General features: G+C 41.7%; 2 protein-coding genes across 2 annotated transcripts in view; one reads left to right on the forward strand and one right to left on the reverse strand.

The window, feature by feature from the left end:
- Positions 1–118: 118 nt before the first annotated feature.
- LOC126531288 (peroxiredoxin prdx-2-like) lies at positions 119–1,059 on the reverse strand. Its single transcript, XM_050178759.3, has one exon. The coding sequence runs from the start codon at positions 958–960 to the stop codon at positions 259–261; it is 702 nt and encodes a 233-aa protein (XP_050034716.1). The 5' UTR covers positions 961–1,059; the 3' UTR covers positions 119–258.
- A 116-nt stretch (positions 1,060–1,175) lies between these two features.
- LOC126531285 (dymeclin) overlaps positions 1,176–13,588 on the forward strand; it is a 34,956-nt gene continuing 22,543 nt past the window's right edge. Inside the window, exons 1-7 of the mRNA XM_050178748.3 lie at positions 1,176–1,294; positions 1,544–1,701; positions 2,122–2,268; positions 3,737–3,858; positions 5,896–5,968; positions 12,004–12,129; positions 12,906–13,024. Of these exons, the coding sequence (XP_050034705.1) occupies positions 1,562–1,701; positions 2,122–2,268; positions 3,737–3,858; positions 5,896–5,968; positions 12,004–12,129; positions 12,906–13,024 (727 nt within the window). The 5' untranslated portion in view covers positions 1,176–1,294; positions 1,544–1,561. The remainder of the gene's footprint in view (positions 1,295–1,543; positions 1,702–2,121; positions 2,269–3,736; positions 3,859–5,895; positions 5,969–12,003; positions 12,130–12,905; positions 13,025–13,588) is intronic.

Below are 13,588 nucleotides of genomic sequence, written 5' to 3' on the forward strand. Positions count from 1 at the left end.
CAAAGGTTTCATGCCAACAAAACAATAAATATATTGCTGCTAGCGCTTAACGAGAAACAAGACTGACGACAGCAACACAAAGCACACATGAAATGGTAAAAGCTGAATGAACCCACACTGCCGTATCACCGGTTTATTAGAGAAAATATGGTTGTAACAGGAGGCCAATCCAAATAAGAGAATGAATGTAGGCCAGCAATAGCTACTACAGTTTGCAAACGCAGCTCACTTAGTTCCAGTAAACGTTTTTAGAATTCCCTAGTTAACTTTGTTGAAGTACTCCTGCGAATTCTTGGGGTCAGGCTTGATGGTAGGCGAGTCAGGCTGCCAACCTGCAGGACAGACTTCGCCGTGCTTCTCGACAAACTGGAATGCCTTAACCAGCCTCAGCGTCTCGTCCACCGAGCGTCCCACAGGAAGGTCGTTGATGGTTATCTGTCGCACGATGCCCTTCGGGTCAATGATGAACAGCCCGCGAAGCGCCACGCCGGGGCCCTCCAACAAAACTCCGTAGTCGCGAGAAATGGTCTTGTTCAGGTCTGATAGCATGGGGATGTTCACGCCGCCCAATCCGCCATTCTTCCGTGGAGTGTTGGCCCAAGCCAAGTGGGAGAAGTGAGAGTCGATCGAAACAGCAACAACCTCGGTGTTGAGCTTCCTGAACTCGTCGGCGCGGTCGCTGAAGGCTATGATCTCTGTCGGGCACACGAAAGTGAAGTCGAGCGGATAGAAAAAGAGGACAAGGTACTTCCCATTGAAGTCGGCGAGAGACAGCTCTTTGAATTCGTTGCCGACCACCGCCGTACCCTTGAACGGCGGAGCCGGTTTTAATACCTCAGGCGCTAGAAGCCTTGGTGCAACGTGTAGTAAGCGTTGGGTCTGGAAGCCGGTGCTGCGAGGCGTGCTGGCAACAGCACACGAGATGCTACGCCGAAGCGCCGAGGCGAACACACGCGACATGAGAAATGCTTGACTTCTTGGTGTCGAACAAAATATGAAACGCACACACTGGCCGGTATGATAAACCAAGGGCTAGCGTCCGTCTCTCTTCAGCTTCAAACTCTCGTCGCTCTCGTTGAGTCCCGCAAACGTCGTGAGAAGCGGTCTTGCTCGTTTTTCCCTGGCGAGGACGCCGCAATCGCTGGGCGGAAGCGGATATGTTACGTAACTGAGCACGTATCCACGCGTAGGTTTTTGCGGCGACTTCGGCCACACCACCGCCGTTGATTTTCCGTGTTTTAGCTATCTTGGGCTGTCCAAATGTGAGCGACGAAGCCGCTGCTCCTCCCTTGAGGTTCGTATTCGTGCACTGGGCTGTCATCGGAGCGAAAAACTCTTCCTGACGTGTTTCATCGCCACGCCTTTGCCGCGCACTTGGCGTTTAAAGGGACGCCTACTATGCTTTTGACCTCCGTCTCTTTTCCCATTACACTGGTCGTGTACTAAGTGACGTCTAATTTCGGAGCAGCGATTCTCACTGTCGACCTGCCGCAAGATCGGTTGGAAATGCTATATCTGTTGAAATAAATTGTTGCACTCACAGGGCTGATCAATCGCCGAAATGGGGACGGCTACAAGTTCGCTCCATGATTTGAAAAAGAACGAACACCTACAGCGTTTCGTTAGCAAAGAGCCCATCACGCCAAATGACCCCTTTTGGAACCAGCTGCTGTCTTTCACCATTAGACCGCCAAGAACCGGGTAAGCTCATTAGCATTTCGATAACGACGTGGATTTGTGTCAATAGTGGTTTCACTTGTTTTCGCTTGCTGAGAAGTCGACTCGGGTCGTCGGAGAAAGCTATGTAGCTACTCTGTTTGAAGTTGTTATGGAACATTGTTCGGCTTTCTTCGCAGACATCAGAAACACATAGACGTCTGATACTCCCTGACCAGGAATACAGCAATTAGCTTGCCATATTCGGCTTTGATTAAGCAGATAGGTTACGCTTATCGGTCGTTTGACCGTGTACGTATTCCACAGACACATATACAGACATGTAAAGTGCAAGTTGATATGAGGTGCAGTGAAAAGTACTTATCGTCTTCGTTATTACAGCGTGTACTGTATTGAAACACGCAACTTATGATTAAAAGCACATTCACGTTTGCTTTATTGCAGGGAGGAGTACAGCCACCTTGATAATTCCTTGGAGCCACTGCTTGAAACGCTTTTGCAGAACAATGCAGTTTCAGGCAATTTTAGTGCACTGGTCAGCGTGTTCCTGACCCGAGCACTTGAGCTGAAGGCATCAGCGCAGTGTGACAAGTATGTTTCTTCGAATTATTTGCACTGCAGTGTTTGAGACTGCATGAATGCATCACTACCCCTAAAAGTGCAGACCGGTGTACCAGGCAGTGAAACATATGTGAAGTAGGGTGTTATCATACGGAACACATACAAAAATCAAGCAAATGCATCACAATGTGGCAAATGAGAATGAAATGTGCAGTGAATCTTGCAGCATCTAATTGGTAGTGACGTTATTCTCCAACTATCCCTCCCATGGCATAATAGAAATCTGTGGAATGTTGCATAGAAAGGAGGGAAGATTAAATAGAGGAATGGCTCTGTGTTGGTTCACTGTCTTGGCCAAAGTAGTAAAATAGATAAGGAAATGACGTAGAAGCATACTATCTTTATTAAGCAGTGTCATACTCCATTACACTCAACAAATTTGTGATTGTGGATGAGGTGTTTTTCGGCCCCTAAGATTGCAGAGCTTCACTATTGTGATAGTATGTCATGCTACGACTTCAAAGGCCGTGCTTTTGGTGCATCGCAAAATTGACATTCATTCTCGGACTAGAGAAACACTCTACACAGGAATTAAAATGCATGGAAGAGGCCAAGTTTGTTCTTTGAATTGAGTTAGGTTGTCAAAGATATATATAATCAATGGCCAACTCAAAAACACTCATTGGCATCGGTTTACCAGCATATTGATATGAAACAGCAGGAGCACAAAGCAAGGGTTGCTAAATGTCATGTTTTAACACCACCAATAATAAAGATAATGGGAAAGTGCATGGGCAAAGGACTAATAGTTTGTCATAAATAAAACAGTAAACGCAGACACAGATAAGAAGTTCCTCTGTTCACAACAGGCTATTTTGCCTAGAGTGCATAGCTGCATATTTAGAGGAAAGCGGAGCACTTGCTGGTACATAGTTTGCTTTTGCTTTTACATATTTGGGAAACCACAACTACATTGTTGTATAGCTTATCTGTATCACCAATTGTGAATATCACCAAATTTGTAGATGAGAGATATATAGAGCATTTAGAGGTTTATGTGATAGCCTGGCTGTCACTGAGGGTTCCACTGAATTGCAGCAGCAGTGTGATGTTCACAAAATGTATATAATATTGAGTTTATTGCAGTGATGTCCTTTGTGACCAGTAGCTGTAATGGGAGGTAGTAAGAAGACTGGCAAAATTTCTTTTTAATAAACGCACTCTATGCATTTGCTGAAATTGAGCTTAATGCAGGAAGACGTGGAATTGTCACTATTTAATTTTCACCGTGATAGTTCACAATAAGAAATAAAGGGAATCAGCAACTCATGCCCTAGCTACAAATTTTTGCATTCCCCGGATATTGCTGTCTAAAACTTCTCAGTGCGGTTCTACCAGCTTGATCCTCCACTAACGAAAAGCCACGCTGTCAAAAATTTAGTTATGAAAACTAGGGCTTATTGTATGCTGTGCCCTTTACTCACTTCTTTTTCCACAGTAACATCTTCACCTGGCAAACGTACAATGCTTTGTTCATCATACGGTTCATCCTGAAATACTTCATAGTCACCGTTACTGAAGACAATGTTGTAAAGCAATTTCAGGTACCGACTGTAGGAGGTAAGCAGTCCTGCTCTTATGCTATAACACTTAGATGAACACCAGAAAGAAACAAACTATTTGCACTGTCACATGCTGGAACACTCAGCTGTGAAGCAACACTAAGGACAATAACATGAACTGAGAGAGACTAGAGGCCTATTAAGTGCAGGCTATCGACTTGTGTCTGTCTAGTGTCTCAGTTTATTATATCCTTTTCCTTAGTCTTCCTTCTCAGTGTAGTATCCCACCATGTCTCAGAACCATCTTGCCCACTGCGACGCCTTATTACACTGTTAAATTCATTGGGGTTGTTAGGGAGGAGAACAAGCACCAAATTTACCAATCTTGAAAATTGCATCAACACTGCAACAGCAGTTATCTAGGCTGGTATCACGGGTTTCATGGTGATTTTGTATATTTATGCAATTCTCTTATGGCAGAGCTTCCCACAGGGCATCCATGTTCAGCCATTTGTTGCTTCTGAATGTGGTGTTATATGTAGTTATTTAGCAATGCTGCCAAACTTAATATATTGGGGGAGTTAGAGGGGAATTTCAAGGTTGTAGTGTACCATAGCTCATATACATATATATATATATATATATATATATATATATATATATATATATATATATATATATAAATCATATTAGAAGAAGCCAATAAACATTGACACCAATGACAACATAGCAACATAGGGGAAATTCTACTTATGAAATGAATTAAAGAAATTATAAATTAATGAAAATGAAGAAGCAACCTGCCACATCATATATATATATATATATATATATATATATATATATATATATATATATATACTTTGCACATATGTATATATATATATATATATATATATATATATATATGTATATGTATATATATATATATATATATATGTATATATATGTATATATATGTATATATGTATATATATGTATATATGTATATATATACATATATATATACATATATATGTATATATATATATATATGTATATATATGTATATATATATATGTATATATATATATATATATATATATATATATATATATATATATATATATATATATATATATATATATATATATATATATATATATATATATATATAAATTTGCATTTACGAAATACCAGAACGCTAGGAACGTGGCCATCAGCAAGAGCTCTGGTTGTGGCATTATGTGGTGTTTCATTCATTGATGTGTTACAAAATCTCTTGTGTTGCATGAATTCTTTTTGAAAGAACAAAAAAGTGCTGCTGTACATTGGTTATTATGTTGCTGTCGACACCCTGGTTATAGCAGCTTAGTAAAGCTAAACCTGCCTATTCAGTAATAGTTCTGGGCATTGTGATATAAGTCAGTGTCACAAGATGGCACCACCAGTGCTGTGGCTTGTGGTTGTGTCCATGTCCAGACTAAAACTCCCTGGTGTTGTCGTCTGCTTTTCATTTGTGTTTTTCTTGATTCACCAAGCATCAGCTCACAAATCTGGGCAATGTGCAGTTTCCCAAGTGCAGTCTGTTAAACTGGGCGAACTTAGCATATCTTTTTGATGTTCTTTCAAGGTGTAAAAACAACCAATGAATTGTTATGACTGCTTGCTTTCTGCATTATGATATGATGCAGTGTTTCAACTTGATAAGTATTGCAATTTCTTTTTTTTTTCAGAAAGCTGCTAGTCTGTATGCGAATAGTATCCACTCTAACTCATGCAAGCAGCATTTTCATCTTGACTGCTTTCGGTTTATTACAAAATTTTCTTGCAGATTCCTTTTCTTTTTTTCCGAACCTGTGCTTCTCTTGCTATCAAAGCTACATTTTTGTAGGATTATATAACATTATTTGGTATTTTACGTAAAGTATTTTTCTTTACATTCATTTATGTAGCCTTGCTCTAAAGTCTTCTAATGCCTTGGCACAATTTATTGTGTAAGTAGTGTATCGATAGTATAACACAGTGAAATGTGTATTTTTTTATTGTGCTGGTACGCCTTTTGTAGTTAGCTTACTCCTTTACTTTTGCATGCCCAACCATTTACACCTTTCAGATGCAAAAAAGGAAGATCTCTTGGATTCCTTGGTGAATGCTTTAGTTGAAATTGTTGTTGACGTTCCGCTGCTGTAAGTTGAACAAGCTTGACCTTTGTTAATGCTCGAGAGGTAGAGGGTTGGGTTCACTTACAGGTGCCAGCAGCGAGAATAGCTCACTGCAGGTAGAGCACATGTTTGCATGGTTGCTTGCACTTTTTGTAGGGGTAATGCGTGTAGGCATATTGGTTCACGCTTCTCATGTAAGCAAGCCTAACTGCAGCTTGCTCATGTTGACTTTAAAAATTTTGTGACCATGTCTATCGCAAGTTTGAGAGGTGCAAATCCAGTGCAATTTCTGTACCCCAAACACTGAACAAAAAAAAATTATCACTTCATCTCTCAAAATTAATGTTAAGATTTATCTGTACATAATCCACATGCACAAATTTAGGAAGTGATACCCCTGTCACACGGCAAATCTAATGTCATTTACAACGAATGTCATTCGCTGATAATGCCATTTGTTTGCTGTCACACGGTAAAACGTAATGACATTCGTCGAAAATGACATTTACAAACGAATGAGTTCGCCAAACTCATTCGCATTCGTTTGGAACCGAATGTGTATCCTCGACACCACGAGTGTACCAGTGTTTCGCGAACAGTACATGCTTCTTTTTTGTTTGAACAAAAGATCATTATTATTCTATCAATTTTATTACCTAATTGTTGCTTTAGCGACATTGAAGTCCACCACGTGCGTAAATACAGAAAACTACTCTCAGTCCAGTGACCAGACAGCCGTCTAGCTTTCGCTGCAGCAGTCGTGTTGGTTCGCACCGGAGCATCTGCCGTGGCTGCTTCAATTGACTTGGCGTAAAATCATGCGCATGTTTTCCTGTTGCACGCGCCAAGAATGAGGATATTAGAAGCCCGCATGCACATCAGAACGCAGAACGGCGATGACATGCAACTGCCCTTCTCATACCACTTCAGCAGATGTAGCGGACGCGCCTATCGTTCTCTTCGTCCTGTTGCTTGCCTTAGCTTTGGCTTGACTCGACTTCGTTGGCAGTGTCAAGTTAGTGATCGAACGCTATGGTTTGAAAGCAACGATCACATATTCTAGTGGAATTTAGCATATTGTAAAATAATTTTTGGACAAAAGTGGGTTTGAGGCGTGTCTTTTTTTTTTACTATCGTCATTGTCATCATTTTCAAATGACATTAGTTTTCGCCGTGTGACAGCGCGCTGTGATAGTGACATTAATCCCAACAGATGTCATTTGTTGGAAATGACATTAGATTTGCCGTGTGACAGGGGTATGAGTTGAGCCATGTTGTTTTGAAGAGATCAAGAAAGCAAGCTTCTTGTTGCTAAGCGATAGCTGTAGATTTATGTTGGCGAACTTAGTGCTTACCCATATCATATCTGGGGATCCTACTCTGGACAGTCGAATTCCACTGTCTTGTCAGCTCTGATTTACTCACAAGGCAGCTGTGCTCTTATCTGATTGGTTCAAAATGCCAATGTAGGGGAAATTAACAACATAGCAAAATTTGACTCCAAAATAGCATCCTGAATTTATAGGAGCCTGTGGAGCACATTGTATCCTGTACACTTTTACGAACAAATCATGCACTTTGAAAATCTTTCTATTTCCATCCATCTAGTAGCCACACCTCAACGTTGTTCCATAATTATTGAAATAAAAAAAAAAGGAAGATATGGCATTGTTATCGCAGGCTCAAAGATTATCTTTAGAAATACGTTATGCAGTGCTAATGGCGTAACACAGGAGCGGAAATTTTCTGTGCCTGTTGTAAGTTGTCCAAGGTTGCTTTGTAACTACCATCAATTGGATGGTCATGGTTGTATTATGTGCAAGTACAGCGTTGATAAATTGAAACGTGAAGAGCAAAGTATGGCTTTTATGGGTAATTACATGGAACTGCGACATGTAAACGCTAGGTAGCCAGTTTCTAAGCATGGAGTAGTTTCAAGTGTACAATATGCAGGGGAAACTGTGACCAAAATGCATTGTAGTAGTTTAGGAATTGTTCACGTTTAAATTTATGAGCACCGTACAAGCTGACAAGATGCCTTGACACTGCATTTATCTCCCTGTGGCGTAAACTATGAATTTGATGCAGCAAGCTATAATAGAATTTCGTTAATTTGACTACAGTTAATTCAACTGCTTGCTTAACTTGAACCTGACTGAAGGTCCCAGTTGGCAGGGCCATACATTTCTATGAGCCCAAGCTGTTATTTACATCCTGAAATGGGCCTTTGCTGTGTAATTTAATCTTGATTCATCAGCACAGACACTTTTGATGTCATTGGGGACCTCAATAGGCTCCATCCAGTGAACAGGCGGCGCCTCTGAGCAGCAGCGGTGCCGCGCTGCTCAGCGCGGCACCGCTGCTGCTCAGAGGCGCTGCCTGTTAGCGCCACCTGTAGCGAGTGGCACAACAGTGGAAACGTGGGAAGACCGCGAAATTTAAACTTTGTGCATATGTCACCAAAAGCCACGCATATATTCGTGATTCACAATTTTTTGTGTGCAGCATGGTCCTTCGTGATGTTGCAAATACTTTTTGCTGGTTTAGGCATATTAAAGGAACAGGAGAGGTACTTACTTTCATGCTGCTGCGTTAACCAGCGGAGACAAGCTGTACGCTACTTCACATGTTCTTTCTGCGAAAGAAGTGTATAGCCTGGACGTTCACGTCAAATGACATTTGCAGCACAGAGAACAACTGTACGAAATCATCCTGCACATAGTAAAGCCTACTGTGACACTAACATCGAAGTTTTTCTTGTAGCACAAGAAACAGGAAGATGCAGAAGAGAAAAACAAACACACAGAGGTGCTAACATCAAAGTTACTAAACTGGCACCCTGAAAATGTGCTTCGAATAGGTTGACCGAGTTTTAATCCACTCCTTGCTGTTGCTGATGCATGACTCATTTCGCTCCGGCAAGTTGTTAGCTGCGGCCTATCATTTCATGCCCATGTCACGTTGTAACTTACATTGTTACTTTAGATTGCCATACAGTTGGATCTGAACCAAGTACAGCTGCATGGTCACTTTGGATCGCGATTTTGTCGATATGTGTTTAGTCGATCGCGATCCGCGCATCGAGTTCGAGCTTCACGATCGCGATCGTAGGCTGTCGTCAGCACCATCATGCCGAGTGAGCTAAACTAACTCGATTCGAATTTTTGGACCATCTAGCAGTGACCATGCTTGATCGAAATTGAGAAATTTGGTCCGGTCGGGCGCGATCTTGATTGAAAGTGACTGTGTGACCCCACGATGCTCCAACATTCTGTGTGCTTCATCGTCGTCTAGCACGGCGCCAAATGAAAGCTTTTGCAGATTTGAATCAGTTGTAAGCAGTTTTTCATCGCTCACTGCTGAACACAGAACTTGGACCTATTTTCCGACGTAATCGGCGCACCTACGAGTCGCTTCGTGCAGCAATTAAGTGGGACAAACGAACCTTCATTTATCAGGTCTTTTTATTCATCAGATTATTCTTGTCAGCCTGCCATACCTTGTAAAAAGCAGAAAAAGCATGGGGTTCCTGTCAGTATGACTTTCGATTGTGCTTTTTTCTCCATTGACGAAATGATTAGAGCATATCCAGGTTGATTCCTTTGGGACCCATTCGGAAGCATCTGCAGCTGAAAAATTAGATTAATTGACCACGACATCTGAATTTATATGATGCGACTGTTCATTTTTCATTATGTACAATGATAGAGGTTCATTATGCCCTTTTCATAAGGTCTGATTTCGCTTGCGAATTATTTTGCTTGCATACGCCCTTTGCTTTTTCAAGGTGATTTTTCAAATGTAAAGTCGCAAGAAAAATCACACCATGTGAAATTGCGCCACTGACGCCAGCAGCGGAAACAAGTATTGTCTATAAACGAGCACTTGCCAGCATAAAGTAAGCTTCCTCGGCATAAAATATTGCTCATCACACACGCCACTGTTATCCTGATCATACCACACGCTAAGCCTACTCTAAGCAGTAGTCAAATCAGCACTGTCATGACAAATGCATTTTCAATGTTGACCAGCTGACCCGGCCATGACCGCTAGCGTCACACAAGCTGTGCAGTGCACACGTGTAGCACCATTTGCAAAACAAACCATTCTCACAAATATGATGACAGAAGCTGACTTACCTCACTCCCCTCACAGCTACGATTCATTTCTTTCGCTGTTCTAGTTCCTAAGGTCTGCTAGGAAACATGTACCAATTTATCCCGGGCTGGCCTTCATGGCTGTGAGTCTCTTATGCAGCAGTATCGTCAGTTGCACTTGTTCTTTTTCGCACCTCTGTAATTTCGACGCTTGTCCATAAAGTGCATGTCATTGCACTGTCAGAAGACGTATTCGAAAAATAAAGGGGAGGGCTAACTAACATAGCAAAACGGCCCCAACTGCGGCCGACACAAAGTGCAGTGCGCGTGAAGTAATACGCGTCAAGTCAGCCGAGCCGCAGAGCCACCTTCCCAGAGCTGTCGCTTCACTGCGGCAGATGGCGCCAGAGTAGCCGCAAACTTGACTGTACGGAGCCTATTGTGACCCATATCGTGCCAGAGTCTGTCTTGGTGGCGCTTAGATGACAATGTCAAAGACATCTCATACCGAAAGCTCCAATTTCCAACCCAACTTCAGCAGATCTTGAAGCTATAATAGCAGCTCAGGATGAATGATTACCTTTTTTGCCTGATCCTAATGGACACCTTTCTTCCTACTGGCGCCTAAATTGCCTGCGCATTACTGATCCAGTAGCATTCCAGTCATACGAAGCCGAAATCGCATTTGCGGCATTAGCCATGGCCACATTAGCTACAGCTATGACGGCAAGTCTGAGCCAGCGTCATTGCCATTGTAATCACAAGATGGTGCCAGAACAAGTTTTCACATAAGAAAGTGATGATGGCATGCCACTTTCAGTATTTAATTACAGAACCTCTTTCAAAAGAAGGTATTTTACATGCTAAGGTAGTGGAAATAGAGTTGCATCCCATGTTTTTGGCACTCTGTAGATTTGCATGTGTTGCAGGTTGAACCTTGCAAAGTGGTTAGTCTACGTGTATACCGCACTGAGGATGACATGTTGTAGTTTGTGTACAGCTATAAAAAGCTCGTAGAAGCTGACTATGATGGATATTATAGGCATAAACAAATTTCCTAAACTCTACAGGTTTGATCGTATTTGTGATTGTCAGACTCAGAGGCATGCCACATGTTTATTTTGTTATAAAATCTGGTGCATGTTGGATTTCGCTGCACATTATCGTGTACTATAAACCCATAAAAATTAGGTACACATTTGATTCAATGCAGGTTAGAGCCAGGCAAATAGTGCCAAATGACACAGAGGGGATCCAGAAGCTTTTATGCCTCTTTTAATGTGGCCCATCAGATAATTGATCAGTTTTGTTGGTCCCATCAAAATCGAATTAAAGGAATTCATCTGTAGTTGGAATTTAAATATCATTGCTGGTCAGTTTAACTCCTTCATACACAGAAGCTTGTTTTTATGAGGAAGCTAAATATCACTGAAAAATCAATGATTAGAGAGACTTAGAAAACACCATTTATTGGCTAGAGCAGAGACTTGAGGTGGTCAACATACGTGACCATGATGATTTCATGGTTCACTGACCTCATTACAGAACTCTGCCAAACAGTTTATATTTTTCCTGAAACCGAGAGCAACCTTATAATATCTGTACGCTCATGCTGCTCCAAATTACCATATTTTGACATTCATTCTTGACATTCATTTTTGACTGTCTTGACATTCATGGGCACGAGAGGCTGCTTTGTGGCTGTTGAGCCAGCAAAAGATGCTAGGGTGGTTGGAGTTACTCGTGTCTTGAATGAAAAGCATGAAGGTTGAAAATTGGTGGAGGTTGACAAAAGAAATGGAGAAATATTGTGACGCGAAGAATAAAGTAAATATCATAGTTTTAGATGGGGCACAAGCTGTCAGTGTGTGTTTGTTCTTACAATGCCAACTTGATGGTTTCTGCACCATTTTGTGTTCAAATGAATGGAGCACAAACAGAAGTATGTTTGTCTCTCACCAGGGATTTCACTTATGCGCTTCACGTGGAGGCCATCAACACCCTGCTTGTGCTGTTGTCCGTTCAGATGTTCTCGTCAAACACGTCTGCGAACTCTCCCATCTACAAGTCCGTGCTTCAAGGAAAGTGGTCAGTAGTTGCTGCCTCCATACATTTTATGACATTAGTTGCTACGTAGCTTTAACTGGTGGCGTATAGCTTTCACTGCAGAACCAGCTAGTATCTTACAGAACTTCCAAAGTTACTTTGTTTGACTTCATGAGGGTTGCTTAAATGGTTCTCCGACATTATAACATGCATAAAACAGTAACAGTAGCTTAACTCTGGTGCAAGCACATGTCTGTTAACCTGACATCATTGTTACTCTAAAGCTGCGTTCCGTGTTTGATATTGTAAGCAGTGTTATGCTGTAAAAGTTAACTAAAAGAAATATAGCTCCAATGTACCTATCCAAGTCAGTGGTACTGAATAGAGATTTTAACAGAAAGGAATGTCGGCGTCCAGCTTGTGGATATGGGTATGCACTAGAGTGAGTTACAATGGCACACTAACTGTATCACATACCACAAAATATGCATTGTTTCAAGTCAGCCTGTAAGGAAAAGATTGAAAGGCCACCAGGGAAAAACCTTGCACATGAGTTTATCATAGCAACAAAGTAATCGTAGTGCAAGTCATAGCACTTAGCCATATTATCAAGCCATTGCAAAAGCCAAGCTCGGCTACGACTGCTGCTGTTAATGGTAACACTGAGGTTCTGCTTCTGTGGCGCTTTATAATTTCTGTTTTGCTCCATGCACACCTATCAGGTAGACAGACTTTGTGTCTCCTCAAGAAAGAAGTTCAGTTGCAGATTTACTCATCTGGAGTCTGCAAAGCCTGAGAGTTTGTATGCTCTTTTGCAGCTCAATCCATGCTCTACTGTTCACAAAAAGTCTCCTGCAAAACTTTGTCAGGCAGGACAAGTGCCCAGAGAGCTACTACCGTTCCGAGGGCGGTGGAAGCATCATCATTGGATTAGCCTGTGAGTAGACCAAACTCTTGAGTGTGCTTGAGGGCACATTCCTTGGCAGTGCGAATTCTTGCAGGAGCGTCAAAAGCCTCTCCTTATGTTTTGCTGTCACCAGCAAATCATTACTTAGCACTTAGCACCCTGATGTGGTACTGCAACGAGGCACAACCGGCACTTATCCAAGTGTTGACGATACATTAGAAGCTGATAGAGAGTAATGTCTAGAAAATAGTACCTAAAGGCCTACTGCAACTAAATGTTTGACCACGTAAAAAGCTCAGTTTCAGATAACTTAGACATACTGTAGCTCTGGTAACTTTACACTTGAAATAGAGTGGATGCCTCACAAGACACTTGAAAAAAGAAAAATCTGTGTTTTTCATACCAAAACTGGACAAAAAATGGCACCATTACCACGTGCCATAGCCAGTAATATGGGCAGAGCCCAAGCCACTTTGACCTGTCTTGGAGGGCTAATGGCCGACTTGGAATAATAACAGATTGGAACAGTTGTACGTTATACCGACCCAGGTCCTGCAATTCTGCTAGCCATAGAGCTAGTACACCACAAGCTGC

Source organism: Dermacentor andersoni, chromosome 5, assembly GCF_023375885.2.
Source record: "Dermacentor andersoni chromosome 5, qqDerAnde1_hic_scaffold, whole genome shotgun sequence".
Classification (NCBI taxonomy): domain Eukaryota; kingdom Metazoa; phylum Arthropoda; class Arachnida; order Ixodida; family Ixodidae; genus Dermacentor; species Dermacentor andersoni.